Genomic DNA, 16,994 nt, shown 5'->3' with positions numbered 1-16,994 from the left:
AGTACAATGTCCAAACCAATGTCTTGTCTAACAGTAAGAGGAAGATGGTTTGGGTGGAAGAAATCCAAAATTCCAAAGAGAGGATTCCAAATAAGGTTTTGCATGTTGTCACCGGTGAGTCAGCAGTGGCTGGTGGTAAGGAAGTTAACAAAAGCTCTAGAGATGGGTTGCTTGTGGTTGAAGGGCAAGGTCTGATTGATCAAGACAAAGAGAGGCATATGTCTCAGATGTGGTCAAGGTAATCTCCTCATAGAATGTCTTTGAAGGTATAGTTGGAAGGTACTGATATTGGAGGTAAGGAGGTGGTGTTAGAATTTGAAGGTGGATTGCCTTCGGAAGATTTGCAGGAAGGGCTCATTGTGGATCAAGGTAAGGGGTTGGAAAGTTGATTGTCTCCCTTCCTTTTGGCTTATGCTTGGAAATCACCTCTTGCCGTCTCCCTTTTTACCCTGATTGTGGAGGTCCTTGGAAAGAAGTTGATTGTCAAGGCAGATTCACAAGGTTTAGTAAGGGGCTGGAAAGTTGGTCGTGATGGGGTGCCAGTCACACACTTGCAATTCGCAGATGATACAATTTTGTTCTGTGAAGGAGGGAATAGAAGGTGGGTCAAGAATCTTAAGCTAACAGTGCTACTCTTCGAGCAGATTGCGAACCTTAAAGTAAATTGTGAGAAGAGTTGTATTGTGGGTATTAATATGGAAACAGAGATGATGGTGTATGCCAATATCATGGGGTATGAGGTGTCTCAATGGCTTTTGATACAATCCAAGGAAGAGTAGTTTTTGGGACCTAATTGTAGAAAGATTGATAAAAGACTTGCCTCTTGGAAAAAACATTACCTGTCCTTAGGAGGAAGGATTACTTTGTTAAAATCCACTCTAGCTAATTTACCTATGTATTACATGTCTGTGTTCAAGATGCTAGTGAATGTGGGAAGAAAATTGGAAAGTTGATGACGGATTTTTGTTGGAGACAAGGGAGGAGAAAAGTGAGCAAGGGACCATGGAGTCAGTTAGGATGTGGTTTGTGGGAGTAAGGAGGTTGGTGGTCTAGGTCTAGGTAACTTGCTAAAAAGGAATGAAGCATTATTGGCGAAATGGTTGTGGAGATTACTTATGGATAGAGACAAACTTTGGGCTAAAGTGGTGGTAAGCATCCATGGGCTTGCGGCTAATTGTTGGGATGCTGGTGTGCCAACTAGGGCTACTAGAGCTTTCCCTTGGAAGGCCATCCATGTTGTCTTGCCTTCGTTTTGGCTGTATTCTAGGTACGATCTTTGTTTTGAAAACCATATTAATTCTAGGAACAAATCTGGGTGGGCATCCCTCCTTTGAAAGACAAATTTCCCTCTTTGTTTGCTACTTTGCTCTATCAAGATAAAAAAATGAGCCGGTTTCTACCTTTCTTGTTCCCTCTATCTCAAGAGCTAGGTTTAACTGGGGTTTGGGTCTTAGAAGGGTTGTAAGGGATTCAGAATTAAATGATGTGTTGGATTGATTTGTGCCCTTGATGGGTTTTTTGGCCCCTTCCATTTCTGATAGACGTATTTGGACCCCTTCCTCATCATCTGGTGTTTTTTCTTCCGCTGCCTTCTTCAAGGCATTGATTCAACCAGCTGATAGTTTGGGCTCTCCTTTTCCTTTCAAAGAGGTTCTGTGCAACCCCATCGGCCCATTCCTCCAAGAATTGGGTGCTTTTGTTAGGAGGTCTTTCTGGAAAGAATAAATACTTGTGATCTCCTTCAAAGGAAAAGACCCAACTGGTGCTTATCCCCTCATTGGTGTGTTATGTGTAAGGCTAATGGAGAAACTTTCCTTCACTTGTTAATCTCCTGCCTAGTTGCTACTTCTATTTGGGAATAGTTTTTTCTTTGTTTGGCTGTAGGTGGATTCCCTCGCCTAGTGTGCAAAGTTTGTTTTCCTCTACCTTCTTTAGGTGGCCTAAAAAAGGAGGGAAAGTGTTGTGGGAGTGTGTAAGGGCTGCGGTAAGCTGGTCTGTTTGGGAGGAGAGGAACTCAAGAATCTTTTCAAATGAAGAAAGAAGCAAAGAGGCAATTATAGAGACTATTATGGTTAGAGTGGTCCACTGGATGAAATCCTTGGAGATCTTTGCTGATTTTTCTACTAATGATTTTTTGAAAAATTGGAAGTGGCTAATTCAGAGTGTCATAAGGTCATTGCTATCCCCCTTTGGGTTCCTCCAGCCAATGATCATGTTAAGTTAAATTTTGATGGGAGTAGTACTGGAAACCCAGGCCCTGCAGGTATCGAAGGTGTTTTCAGAAATGGTGAAGGGAAAGTAAGTTCCTCCAGCCAATGATCATGTTAAGTTAAATTTTGATGGGAGTAGTACTGGAAACCCAGGCCCTGCAGGTATCGAAGGTGTTTTCAGAAATGGTGAAGGGAAAGTAATTGGCCTGGACTGTGGTCCAATAGGGGTTGGTGGCTGAGATTTTGGCAGTTAGGGAGGGAGTGCAGAAGGCAAAAGAGTTGAACTTGAGCAAATTGGTAATAGAAGGTGATTCAAAGTTGGTGGTGGATTGGTTGCAAAAGGAAGGAACATGTTTTTTTTCGAACTTTAATGGTGAGTAGAAGTTCAAATGGCTGACACAGAATATGGACGTGAAAGTTAAATGAGTCAAACGATCTGCTAATGTTTTTGCCGATGTGCTTGCAAAACCAGGGGTGGAGGAGAAGTCAATTATTTTGGGCTCAGTTGTAATTGTTTTTCATTGGGGAGAGTTAAAAAAGGTTACCTCTCCTCTTCTTGTAATCATTCTATTTAATCAATGAAAGTTGCAGTTATTGGTAAAAAATTGGCACAGTGGTTTTCTCCATGAGAATGAGTGGAGAGGAGAGAGATCATTCTCATATGCTGTAGAAGGGGATTTTGGGTGTTTGACTGTTTTTCTTTATTTCTTTGTATGGTTTGAAATCAGAAGGTAATTTATTAAGGCTCTGTTTGGGAAGAGTGCAAATATAGTGCAAATGCAAATATGTAGAGTGCATTCTGGTCCATACAAATGAAAAGTTGGTTTAGTTTTGCATTGATAAATTTACTTTCTTTTTTTGATAAATGATAAATTTTCTTTCTTGTCAAACAAATTTTAGTTGTAATGGATGCAAACACAAATCCCGAGACTGAATATACCTTTTTAACATTTGATCAACTTTGAGTGAAAATGTGCATTGATTTTTTTATGTAAAATTCCCTCTCATTTTGGGTGCAAACGTGCCTTGAAAACTGTGTTTCCTGTCCTTGTCAATGCACAAATGTATTCTTGCCAAACATCAGCAAAACTGAACCAGAGTGCATATATGCACTGAACCGGCATTTGCACTCTTTCCAAATGGAGCCTAATGGAGAAACACTATGGATGGGTAATCCGCCTTATATAGACAAGATAGAAGTGTTGTCTTTGTAGCTCATATACAATGCATACACCTAAGTCCTAACCCCCTTTCAGAATTTGGGGGAATTGATCATGTTGATCATAAGGTAGAGATGGTCTTGAAGGTTTTGGGTATAGCTATGAAAATGGACTGGCCTAGCTACCTGAACTTAGAAGCCTTTAAACTAGTCACTCTTCCTGGTTGGTTCAGCTATTAGATCAGAAATGTAATAAGTGGTCAGACCTGTATAACTTGCTGGTTATCATGTTAAACTGGATACACTTAAAAGGACAGGACAAATCAGCAACTCCTAAAAAAGAAACTAGCAGAATGCTGATGAAAATTCAAAAAAAAAAAATATATATATATATATATATATATCCAAGCGAACCGAGAAAAGTCATCAATGAACAAGATAAAATATTTGTTGCCACCCATAGAAGGTAAGTGGTAAGGCCCCCACACATCAGAGTGCACAATATTAAAAGGAAAAGATCTTTTATTACTTAGAAGATAATTGTTTCTACAATGTTTTGACAGTTCACAAGACTCACAATAAAGACTGGACAAACTAATTCCCTTAAACAGTTTTGGGAATAAATGACTTAATGTAGAATAAGAAAGATGACGCAAACGAAAATGACATAACATGACTCGGCTGATGGACTCTGTAGATGTAGACCCAAAAGCAGTTTTTCTAGGTTGTTCATGGCACTATCTAGGAGTATCCAACAAATATATTCCATTCGCCTCACGGCCACTCCCAATCACCTTCTGAGATTCTAGATCCTGAAAAACACAGTAGGAAGGGAAAAATGTTACACAACAGTTTAATAACTTAGTTAGGCTACTTACAGATAACAAGTTTGTATTTAGTCTGGGTACATGAAGAGCAGAAGGAAGAACCAAGGAGTCCGTAGCCTTGTTGGTTCCCTTGCCGGAGATAGGGGCAAGAGAGCCATCGGGTAGGGCGATTTTGTCACGTCCAGGAAGTAAATCATATGAAACAAACAAAGTAGAAAGGCTGGTCATATGATTAGAAGCACCAGAATCAATAATCCAAGGGATCCTACGATTACCTGAATTAGTTGCATGATTGGCAAAAGCCCGTATACCTGAATGAGGAAATGCAGAAGAGGTTGAATTTTCTGGAGGGTTGGAAGAAGAGGTCACACCTTCTAGGTGACTAATCATCCTCCCAAACTTCTCATATTCTGCCTTCATAGCTGCTAACTGCTCACTAGCCGTCATCGCTTCAGTTTGGTATTTGTCACTATCTGGACCAACAGCAACATTGGCACTCCCTGCCTTTATATTATCAGACTTCTTCTGAAATTGAAGTGGTAGGAGCTCAGGATGCAATTTCCAGCACTTGTCTTTGGTGTGTTTTGGCTTTTTACAGTACTCACAGATAATCTCTTTCTTCTCTGAGTTGCTTGGAGTCCCTGCAACCCCCTTGGGTTTCACTCCCATATTAGCAAAGTGATCATTTAGACCAGTCCCTTGGACCTGAACAAGTCTTCTGCTTTCTTCATTACTTACCGAGGCATATGCTTGAGACAGTGAGACACTATCCTTGGATAAAATGTTTTGCTTTGTAATGTCGTACTCTGGATTTAGCTCTGTCAAGAACTCAAACACCCTGTTTCTCTCAACCAGTTTTTTGTAGGTCTCAGCATCATTAGTGGTGTCCTGGGCTACAACTTCTATCAAATCTATTTCTTGCCATAAAGACTTCAGTGTTGAGAAGTATACAACTAATGGTTTCTCCCCCTGTCTCAAATTCTTCACATCACTTCTCAACTTGTAAACCCTGGCCACATTTAATTTTTGGGAATAGGTTTCAGCAACACTATCCCAAATTTCCTTTGCTGAATTCATCCACAAATAGTGCTGACTAATCTGTGGTTGCATTGAGTTCACAAGCTATCCAATAACCGTATAATTTTCTTGCATCCACTTTTCATATGATGGATCATCTTCCGGAGGAGCCTTTTTGCTCCCGGAGATAAAACCCCATTTGCCTCTACTACAAACATGAATTTTTACTGATTGTGACCAAGCCAGATAATTAGTTCCATCCAGCTTGATTGTGGTCACAACTAGTAAAGAGTCTACAGAGGCTCCTGGAACCTGTTCGGATTCAACAACATGCTTGTTTTCAAAGTTTAAGGAGTTCATCTTCTTAAATACTTCAAAAAATGACTTCAAACAACTTTGAATAACAACAAATGAAGACAGAACAAAAACTGTGTTGTGAGCCAACCTCTATGCAGCCGTACCGATAACCTACGTCACACCCGGAAGCTGGGAGAAACAGAGAAAACTCAGCCTCTCCTTGTAGACTTCACAGAACACCCATCCACTTGATTCGATCTTCAAGAAGAAGAATGAGAAGGCCTTCAGTCACTGACCGCCCAGGTCAAACTCCCTGTAGGGCTCGCAATCAGATTTCTCTAGAAAATTAGGGTTTCGGGCAACAGACTTGAATCTGTCAAGAGGATGACAAAACTAGTCTCCTTCTCTCTAGAAATCACTAACAACTGGGCTGAAACAGGTTTCTTTAACTATTCATACGATTTAGTTCTCCATACACACTGTGTATGCGAAAAAAAAGGTGAAAAAAAAGGGAAAAACGAGCCTGCTCTTATACCAAGAAGAAAAACAGCCTTTTGAGAAGACAAGACTGTTTAGAAAGTTGCAAAATTCAAAAGAAAATAGCAAAAATCAAAGTTCAAGAGGAGAGAAGAAGAAGAAGAAGGTGGTGGCAACTTGGGTTCAGAGAAAGAGATTTTTCGAACATAGTCTCTTCTCTTACTCCCTTAATTGTATTTCATTAAGTTAAACTTTAGTAATTTACAGAGAAGCCCCTAGTTGGGTAGGAAATTAAAAAGACATAACATAAGAAAGAATAAAGCCCAGATTAAGGCCCATTACAACAAAGAACATAAAAGATAAAAAAGGGTAAACAGCCTATGGGCCTTTCGACCCATCTTCTCTACAACAATTAAGGAAAAAAGAGATTGTGGGTTTTACATGCTTGAAAATGCTTTATATGTTTGCTTTTATTTTTAAATTTTCATTTGAATACACTATACATGTTATGTTTATGTATTTTAATTTTAGATAATAGGTTTTTTAAATCATTTATTTTAAAATTTAGTTTCTATTTTTTATTAACATTATGTTTAATATTTTTTTTATTTTTTTTTGCATTTTTTTTAACTTTGCCATTTTTTGATTTTTTTTTACCTTTTTTTTTATTTTTTAGCTTTTTTTTTGGTAATTTTGCGCATTTATTAAAAAGGCGTGTGCCTCGCCTTGCACTTTGCGCCTCAGGCGCAAATTGGCCCTTGCACTTTTTTTGTGCTTTGCGCTTTTAAAACATTGGAGCTGACTCAAGGAATTTAATAAAAGATTGGTGTGTAGGAAGGGAGGAGGTTCCACTGACACATTTGCTGTTTGCAGATGACACAATCCTGTTCTGTAAAGGTGGGGACATAGATTGGATCCGGAATTTGAAATTGGCAATACAACTTTTTTAGCAGATGTCTAACCTCAAGGTGAACTTTGATAAGAGTTGTGTAGTGGGGGTGAATCTGGAGGAGAGGGAATTTAGTGAATATGTAGGTGTGCTAAGGTGTGCAATGTGGAATTGGCCTTTGAAGTACTTGGGCCTCCCCCTAGGAGATAATCCTAAGAATGAAAGCTTCTGGAATCCGATAGTGGAGAGATTTGAGAAGAGGCTTGCATCTTGGAGGAAAAATTATCTCTCCTTAGGGGGGAGAATCACCTTGATTAGATCTATCCTAGCTAACCTTCCTGTCTACTTTCTATCAGTCTTTAAGATCCCCACTAAGGTTTCCAATCTTTTGGAAAACTTAATGAGGGACTTTCTTTGGGAGCCTGGAGAGGAAAAGAAAGATCATAGGGTGAGTTGGGAGGTAGCAACTAGAGGTAAAAAGCTAGGAGGCCTTGGGATTGGTAACATTAAGGAAAGGAATATGGCCTTGCTAGGGAAATGGTTGTGAAGATTTACAATGGAAAAAGATAAGTTGTGGGCTAAGATTGTGGCTAGCATACATGGGCTGGAAGACAATGGTTGGGATCCTGGAATCGCTAGAAGGGCTATAGCTACTTCTCCTTGGAAATCCATTCATGATTTGCTTCTAGCTTTCTCCCCTTGGGTCAGGTATGGTCTTAACTTTGGTAATCAAATAAAATTTTGGGAACAGACTTGGGTAGAGGATTCTCCTCTAAAGGACCAGTTCCCTTCCTTGTATGCTTTGTCAAACTTGAAAAATGAACCTATTTCTTCTTTCTTAGGTCCTTTAGATTCCACCTTTGGTTTTGGTTGAAACCTAGGACTGAGAAGGGTAATTAGGGATACAAACTTGGACAACATCTTATCTTTGTTATCCATCCTTGAGAATGCCTTTCTGGATCCTAATAAGGAGGACACTAGATTCTGGACTCCTTCCACCTCAGGTACTTTCTCTTGTGATTCATTTTTTGAAACTCTAACTCAGCCTCCTGTCACATTAGGGGTGTCCTTTCCGGTTAAAGAGATATGGAGCAAGCCCATTCCTCCTCGGGTTGGTAGTTTTTGTTGGGAAATTTTCCTTGAAAGATTTAACACATTTGATTTACCACCTTATGGTTTCTTGTAAGGTTGATAAAACTGTATGGGAGTGGGCTTTTTCCCTCTTTGGGTGTTGTTGGAATCCTCCTGAGAGTGTCTAGAGGCTGTTCTCTCTTACGTTTTTTAGTTGGCCTATGAAGAGAGGGAAGATTATGCGGAGGAGCATTAGGGCAGCTGTATGTTGGTCCCTTTGTGAAGAAAGAAATTTACAAATTTTTTCAGACATGGAAAGATCCCTGGCAAACCTATTAGATCTAATACTTTTAAGGGCTATCCATTGACTAAAATCTCTAGAGCAGTTTTCAGACTTTCCTGTGGTTGACTTATTAAAAAATTGGAAAGAGACAACTACTTCTGCTATGTGTAAGAGGTCTCCTAGTCCCTCATGGTCTCCTCCCTCTGGATTTATAAAACTGAATTTTGATGGCAGTAGTTTGGGGAATCAAGGACCCTCTGGGATTGGGGGAGTGTTCAGGAATGAGGGGGTTATTATTGCTTTGTTCTCCGGACCCATTGGGGAAGGAGACTCTCTTAGGGCTGAGATCCTTGTAGCTCTGGAAGGAATTCAAAGAGCAAGGGAACTAAATATCAGACACTTGGTCTTGGAAGGTGACTCGAAGGTGTTAATCAGCTGGCTGAAAGATTAGTCTCTTCAGCATGTTAGAGAAGCGGCAATCTACAGAGCAGAACACAAACGTGAAACTGGGGACAGAAGTCTCGGCTCACACTCAAAAGCTCCACTCCCATTTCACTGTGATAGGCAGGATCTGTGTAAGGAAGTATTTGTGACTTCTCCGAGGCAAGACAGGGGTACATCAGTGAGGGACATACATGAGGGTGAAGGAAGGAGTCACTGTATAATAAATGAGACGGGAAGGCATTCACATCAGAACCAAGCCAAGGAGTTAGGCGACTCCCGCCTCCCTAAACAGGGCATGACAGATTGTGCTCCCCTTTCTAGCAATCCCCTCCCACCTCAGCATATTTCAGGTAACTGTGTCCTTTCGGTTTGTGTTACTAATGATTGCTCTGTATCTGTTGTGCTAGATACCAATCCCAGTCCAGAGATTGCAGCCCCATGTGGGAGAAGGAGAAAGAGTTAGCAGTAGAGCTAGGGAGGGCCAGGAGAGAGATGGAGGACAGTAGGAGGTAAAGAGGAATAAAATGATCTTGAAATTCTAGATGGTTTATTGGATGAATTTGAAGAGAACATTCTACAGAAGGAAGGGGCAGATGGAGTTAATATTGGAAATGACAAAGAGGGTGGAGGAAGGGGTGGGGAAACTAGTCAGGAAGGAGGGAATAGGATGTTTGATAAAAGAGATCTGAATAGTGAGGATTCTGTGGCAGCATATGTGGGGAAACTGGGGTGCAAATTAAAAGATCCAAATGACCTCAAAGTGTTCCTGCAATAAAAGAGAGAGGAAGTTAAGATAAAAAGAGGAAACTGAATGAGGCTGAAAGACTGATGAAGGATGTGGAAGGAGACAAAAGGTTTGGTGTTAAAGGGGAAAGGAGGAAAGGGAGTAAGTAAGAACACTAAGTCGGGGATAAAAATGAGGGTAGTTAGTTGGGCTGTTAGAGGATTGGTGAGTGCAAGGAAGAGGGCAGTAATCAAAGAGGCCATCAAAAAGATAAATCCAGATGTGGTATTGTTGCAGGAGACCAAAAGTGCAGATTTTGATATTAAGTGGGCCAAAAGTGTTTGGAGGGGTAGGGGGATCAGTTGCGCTACTTTGCCTTCTTGGGGGTCTTTAAGGGGCATTTTAATAATGTAGAAGAATGATTTGTTCATAGGAGTGGAGGAGTTAATAGGACAATTTTCCATTTCCTTGAATTTCAGGCAGGTGGAGGATGGATTTTACTAGGTGCTAATCAATGTCTATGGACCTAATGACTATAGAGAGAGAAGGGGATTATGGGAGGAATTGGTGGATGTTGGGGAGGACCTTTGTTGTTAGGACTTTGTTGTAATTTGATTTGTGGAAGAAATAGATAGTCTTGGGCAGTTGGTAAATACAAGCATGAGGAAATTTAATCAACTTGTGGATGCATTTGAGCTTAAAGAGATCCCATTGTCACATGCTTGCTTCACTTGGTCCAATCTCCAATTGAACCCTATTTTCTCTAAGTTGGATAGTTTTTTATTTTCAAATGATTGGGAAGAAGATTAGGGGAATCTAACTTCAAGAGCGTTTCCAAGAGTAACTTCTGACCATTGGCCTATTGTGATTTGTAAGGAAAAGCTGGGAAATGTAGGACCTGTCCCATTTAGATTTGAAAACACGTGGTTAGGACATCAAGGATTTATTGAGAAAGTTAAAGAATGGTGGCTAGAGAGTAACCTTGTAGTTGAATGGTGTGGAATGAGGTTCCATAAGAAGCTCCAATTTTTGAAAGATAGAATGAAGGAATGGAACCTCCTGGAGTTTGGGAGACTGGAGGAGAGGAAACAATTTGTGTTTGTCACAAATTGTTGGTGGATAAAGAACAAAGATGGAGATTGCGGAAACAGTTAGAGGATTATCTGCTCAAGGAGGGAATAAGTTGGTGGCAAAAATCAAGATGTAGGTGGTTGAAGTAGGGGGATAGAAATACCAATTTTTTTTTTTTTTTTCATGTTGTGGCAAGTGGGAGAAGGAGAGAAAATTTCATCTCAAGTCTAGAAATTGAAGGGACAACAATATCCAATCAAAGAGAGATTGCTGGGGCTTTCCTCTAAGGAAAAAGACAGGTTGGTTGTGGAATGGAAATCTCCACCAAGCAATATGTTAAAGCTGAATTTTGATGGGAATTATATGGGCATTCCAAGGCTGACAGGTATTGGGGGTGTTCAGAGATTCCTCAGGAACGGTGGTGGCCATGTACTCAGGACCTATTGGAGTGAGAGATTCTCTGAAAGCTGAATTGATAGCCTTCAGAGCTGGTCATCACTTGGGCAAAGCAATCTGGCTTTCACTACTTGGAAAGTAGAGGGGGATTCAAAGCTGATCATCACTTGGGCAAAAGGCCCATACCAAGTCCCTTGGATTTACAGGCATGTCTTTAGGGAGATAGGTTCTCTCAAGGGAGTTAAACACCTCCTATATTTAGGTTAGAAGAGCTGCAAATGGGATGGCGGATTCATTAGAAAAACAAGGGGTCAATAGACATCAGCTGTTTTGGGTACTAGTGTGAAATATCTCAACCTCATTTACTAGACATCTTTCATATAAGTCATAAAATCATCTTTAGTGTATATATATAAGCTGACCTGGATTGACTTGATAGTTAAACTGGTCGGCTGGCAAGCAGTGCCTGCAGTGCAGTTTGCTTTTGATAAGTACAGTTTAAGGTCAAGCTACAAGACTCATCAAGGTGAGTGGGAATGGCATGTGGAGCTGAATGTTTTCAATAAGGATACCATTTTGTTGTCATGGTTTGGATAAAAGGGCAGATGGAATGCTGGAGACTTGATAAAATGTTTTTTTTTTTTTTGGTAAGTAAAATGCTTATTGATTATTACAAAGCAAGTATATACAAAAGTTTTGCTTCTCAAGATATAGGCTGGATATACACCACCTATCTCCTTCCTTAAACATTACAAAACATTACATTTGAGCCCAAAAAATTTGCTGCCTATTTGTTTTAGCCTCTAGTTTTGCCAATGCATCTGCCATTCCCCTTTCCATTGAAACAACTGAAATAAAGCCTCCGTCCCTCTCATCAGCCATCTGATCTCTTTAATAACTTGCCTGTATTGTCTCATCACCTGACTAATGCTGTTAAGCCAGCTGAACACCACTTTACAATCCTTTTCTACTTCATTGATATTTATTAAATGTGTAAGCTTCATCCCTTGTGGAACAACCAATAATTCTGCTTTTAAGGAGTTCCCAACTCCATTTGGTGCTGACAATAAAACTAGTATTCTGCCATTATCATCCCTAAATGCCTGCCTACCCCAGAAGGACAAGGATTACTAATGCTACTTCCATCAAAGTTGAGTTTTATGTAGTCATCACTTGGTGTGTGCCACTTCATTTGGCATACCCTTCTTTTGGTAGACAAGCTTGCTATCACATTGACTCTCTTAAGATATCATCCATTGAGAAGGATTGCAGATATCCATGGTTCTTTCTGGTGGAGGAAGTGAAACAACATCTTTCTGAACCATATAAAGACCATTGCCAAGCATAAAGAGAAGTTTGCAGCATATAGAGGTCATGGTTTTCAAAGCAGGAACTTCCTACATGGAAGTTGTTGCTGCCAAAATCTGCAACAAGGATAAAAATTGAAAATTCGCTAAAGACCTCAGTTACCTGTAGTCGTAGAGGACAAACATCAGAGGGCCCTAGGGTGATATCCCGTTGCATGGACTCCGATGGTCATGTCTGTAAAGTAGAAAGGAGTGAAGATGAGCTGAAGAACTTGGTGAATGCTGTATGAGGTGAGATGTGCCAAGGTGATTGTAGAGCGAGTAGTGGGAGTGTCTTGAGTATGGGAATGAATGGGGACTCACCTATTTATAGGAGGGGATCCTCGTCCTGGGATGAAAACAGTACTCACACGTGGTCAGAGCCTCATTCCACCTGTCATGCCCATGGTTGACATGTTATATGCATGTGGTCAGCAGTGGGCCTGCATTGAATGCACTAGTGTTTATGCTCTAATCAACTCTGCCATGTGTAGCATCCAACGGTCTCGATTCTGCATATGGTGTCTAGCATGCTTCCACATGGATGTCCATGCTTCCTCGGTGATTAGACACACGTGTTATGAGCTTGTAGGCACGCATTAGCTCAGTCAGTCATGCACTTTCTTCCGGGAAAAGTACTGGCTTTGACTGTGCCATTTGCCTTACTCCCAAGGATGAGGTGATTGTCATCAGGTTAGCTATTATTAGCTCGGTCTGGCTATGTTATCTGGTATCAAGTTGGCTTGGCTGGACCACTTTGCCCCCAGCTTGTTGCCACATGGCGATTTCCGACAGGTGGTTTTGGCCATCTCAGAAGTCATCTAACCAATGGCAATTGTTCTCTGTATCACTTCTCTCTGGGCCTTCGATGTTGTTTCGATTTTTGTTCTTTTCTTGTATGTTGCTCTCGGTCTTATCTCTCCTTCCTTTTAGAATGAGTTGATAATTTTAGTTTCCTTTAATTTTTTTCTTAATATAGTTTTCTTTCTTATCATAAAACCAAAAAGAACAAAAATAAGAAGGTTTTGTTGCATGCTCATTTGTTGGTCATTGATTATTGAAGAATGCTCATAGTTTGCTTCCTATATCTGTCCTTTTAAATTTCTGATACAGATGTAAGGATTTTTCTAGCAGTTCCTGTTTTCTTGCATTCCTTATTAGATTCCTATTTTTCAGGTAAGACATCGTTTGAAGAAAGATTATGGTATTGAAGGTGGAATACCAGTAGTATTTTCAATGGAGAAACCAAAAGTAAAGCTGCTTCCATTCAAGGGTCCAGGTGCACAAGAAGAAAATCCTTCTGATTATCAGGTTAGGTTGGTTGTATTTCTTTAGAATTGCTAACTACTTCCCTTTGATCATATATATTAATATCACCAAGCAGTTGGAGTGCCCGAAGTTTTGTGCAAGGAAAGGAAATTCCTATTGTTTCTTGGCTGTTTCAACTCAACTCAGTCCTATACTTTCTTTTGAAAATATAATCAAAGGAACTTCCTTCGATCATATGTATTAATATCACCAAGCAGGTTAAGATGATTGTTTTTCTTTAGGATAAAAGTTTTAATGTCACTGCCAGCTTGACGTATTTCTTCTTTATTCAGGCTTGGGACCAGGGGTGTAATCCTTCTTTATTCAGTTTATTGCTTGGCTGTTTCTTGAATATAACATTGTGTTGTTTTCAGAATATTTTCTTGCTAATCTAAAGTTACTTTTAGAAATTATGTTGATGTATCAGTTCAGGTTAGTAGGGGTAAATGTTCACATTCTAATTTGGAAATCCTGTTATCAGATTGTACCCGGTTTCAGGGTCCGTATCATTCCTGTGCTGGGGAGTATCCCTGCAATTTTTGGACAGGTGATGGCTTCCTATGTTGTGACTCAGCTTGCAGGATTTCAAGTAGAAACAGAGCCAGTGGTGAATTTGGATACAGATCATTATCGAATTCTTCATCAACGTCTTATTGAGCATGAGGAGTTACTGTGTGGCACGACCATGCAGGTTCAGGTACTGAAGTCTGTTGTTCCGTATTTACATTTACACAGTTACTTCTGGATGCATTAAACAATCTTTAATCATGAAAGGCCTCTAGTATTTGAAGTCCAACAAGCAGCAGAATTGAGAAAGAAATGAAACCTGAGGTCTAACTAAATGAGCAACCTATTCTGTTTCATTAGTTTTAATCTATTGGTTGATATGTGAAATAATGAATCATTGGCCTTCTATCCTTGGGATAAGAATATTCTCTCCTACTAGCATTTTATTTCATAACTTATAAAGAAGCATTTATTTTTACTCCATTCTGAAATTCAACTGTCCAACCTTAAATGGTTAGGACTAAGGCCAAGTTGAGTTTAATCTGAAATTCAAACAACTATGCTCTAGCGCGCTACTTTTCCTGTCCCGGAATTACCAGCTAAGAGCCTAAGCCTGAATCTTTCAATCATGTCTGAGATCCATGCATTACTAAGAAGCCTAGGGTACGACCAATATTTTAAAACACAGAGGTGTGATGCGGGGTGTTCTACTACCTAGAGGCGTGAGGTGTAGTTCAGAATGTAAGAGGCGTAAGCCTCCTGAACACAAGGAGGCATAAGCCTACTTAAGGGAATAAGGAGGAGGGAGAAGGAGGATCTCATTTTTCTTTATTTTTAATAAAAATCTTTTACATTAAGAAGAATGAAGATGCATAGCACTAGTTAAAAGGGGGGTCTTGTTGAAGTGGAGGTGAGCACGAGCGAGCTGGAGTGGAGCAAGACCCCCCTAACAAAAAAAAAAAAACCAAATTGGGCTGCATCAAAAAGGGGTTCTGGGGGGCGAACAGCCAAAGGGGTCCATGGGCTTAGCCCCTGATCCACTTTCTTTCTCCTTATCTTTTCTTTCCTTCCCTTTCCTTTTATTTTTCTTTCTTTTTCTTTTATTTTTCTTCTCTTTTTTTCTTTTTCTTTCCCTTCCCTTTCTTCTCTTTTCCTTTCCTTTTTTTTCTTTTTCTTTTTTTCTTTTTTCTTTTTTTTTTCTATCTTTTTACATAAGGTGTGCATGAGGCGTACACTTCAGAGGTGTCAGCGCCTCTGGCAAACACCTCAGGACATTTTGGGGGTATCTCGTCTGGAGGCGTACACCTCTCACACCTTTTAAAACACTGGTATAGATCACCAATCCCAATTTAGAGAACATTTGCTTGAGATGGATGTAGATCTGAAAGGGTTATGGTAATTGAAGAAAAGTAGTTAGACTAGCTTCAATTATTATATTACTGATGTTTTCTTTTTGGTTTATGCTGAGTTAGAGATTATATTGTTGTATCTTTGGTCCTCTTGTAGAGATCCTCTTTGTATGCACTGTGGTATACATGTTTTAATCACTTTTTAGCAGTATAAATCAGTGCTTTACCTTTCTGACAGTTACAAGGTGGGAACCTTATTGGAAGATCACTGCTATTGTTACATTGTATATGTGTTGGTAAATCTATCATGTATTTTATAGATATTGTTGCTTATGTTTTATTTTAGCTGTTTACTCTTGAAGAAGAAAGAAAGAAAGAGAGATAAATCATAAATGAAGGGTAAAAGAGGAGGACCTCTTTGTGTACTCTCTGGTGCAGTGTTTTGGGCAGTCAAGGAACATCTCCAAAAAAAAAAAGTGTGGCGAAAAAGTGCAAATGCTGCAATGGATGAGAAGGAAAACTAGAAAGGACAAGGTCAGAAATGAAGTCATTCGAAGGAACCTAGGAGTATCTCCAATAGGTGTAATAATTGAATGTATCACAGCCAAGTGGTGCATTGGATCAAATCATTGGCTGTATTTTGACCTATTTTGGCTGTTGATATTTTTGAAAGGGGGGGGGGGGGAGGGTGCAACCTCATCTAAAAAGATTGTTGTTCAAAGGAATTAGGGACCACCTGAGGATGACTTTATTAAGTCCAATTGAAATAGGGACTCTACAAGGGTTGAACTCCTTGCTGTTCTCCATGGTATATCTAGAACTGAAAAGGATTAAGAAAATTAGAAGAGAGTAGACAAATTTCGATGCACAGAAACTAGGATTGTGGCACCTATATGAAATTTTAAATTAATATGAAATTTTAATTTTGAATTTGAATTAATTAATTTCATTTTTAGTTTAGAATTTGAATGAATTTCATTTTTTTAATTTAATTCATTTTTATTGAATTTGAATGATAAGATCTATTATTTATATTAGGATAACAAGGAGCTTTACATAATGCAAGGTAAAAGGACTAAAATGCCCTTGTGGCACAAAGTACACAATTACAACACCCCCCCTTAAGGTGGGTCATAGATGTCAATCATATCCAACTTGTGCTGCAAAAACATTCAGACCTTTTGCGGGTATTTCAGCAAGCTGTTCTTTAGAGCTTATATAGGGTGTGAAGACTTCTCCTTTCTCAGGTTTTTCTCTAACAAAATGCTTATCAACTTCTTTGTTTGGTCTGGTCATGGAGAAAATGATTTGCAGCTATGTTGGTGGATGTTTTATTATCACAATAGAGTGACATAGAGTGCCCCATAATGAATCCAAGTTCCCCAATAGGTTCTTTATCCATAATACTTTGGCAACACCAAAGTATTAGTACTAGATCTCATCTAGCAAAAACTCTTTGGTTCTTACTCCAAGTGACTAGGCTACCTTCTATAAAAGTGTAATAATAACCAGTGGGCGTCGTGTCATCAATGGATCCTGCCCAATCTGCATTAGTATGAACTTACACTCTGTTATGGTCATGTTTTTAGACAATATACCCCATCCAAGGTGCTTTTTCA

General features: G+C 39.6%; 1 protein-coding gene across 2 annotated transcripts in view; it reads left to right on the top strand.

Moving 5' to 3' along the window:
* Positions 1 to 16,994, top strand: part of LOC148855296 (NAD(P)-binding Rossmann-fold superfamily protein) — a 54,804-nt gene that overhangs the window by 16,299 nt on the left and 21,511 nt on the right. For both annotated transcript variants that reach the window (XM_088941269.1, XM_088941270.1), the window contains 2 exons: positions 13,388 to 13,522; positions 14,001 to 14,216. In XM_088941269.1, the coding sequence (XP_088797395.1) occupies positions 13,388 to 13,522; positions 14,001 to 14,216 (351 nt within the window). The remainder of the gene's footprint in view (positions 1 to 13,387; positions 13,523 to 14,000; positions 14,217 to 16,994) is intronic.

The sequence above is a fragment of the Nelumbo lutea genome, chromosome 4 (assembly GCF_056320005.1).
Source record: "Nelumbo lutea isolate HS-2025 chromosome 4, American lotus-T2T, whole genome shotgun sequence".
NCBI lineage: Eukaryota > Viridiplantae > Streptophyta > Magnoliopsida > Proteales > Nelumbonaceae > Nelumbo > Nelumbo lutea.
The sequence above is the reverse complement of the archived record's forward strand: the minus strand, read 5'-3'. Positions and strand labels throughout refer to the sequence as shown.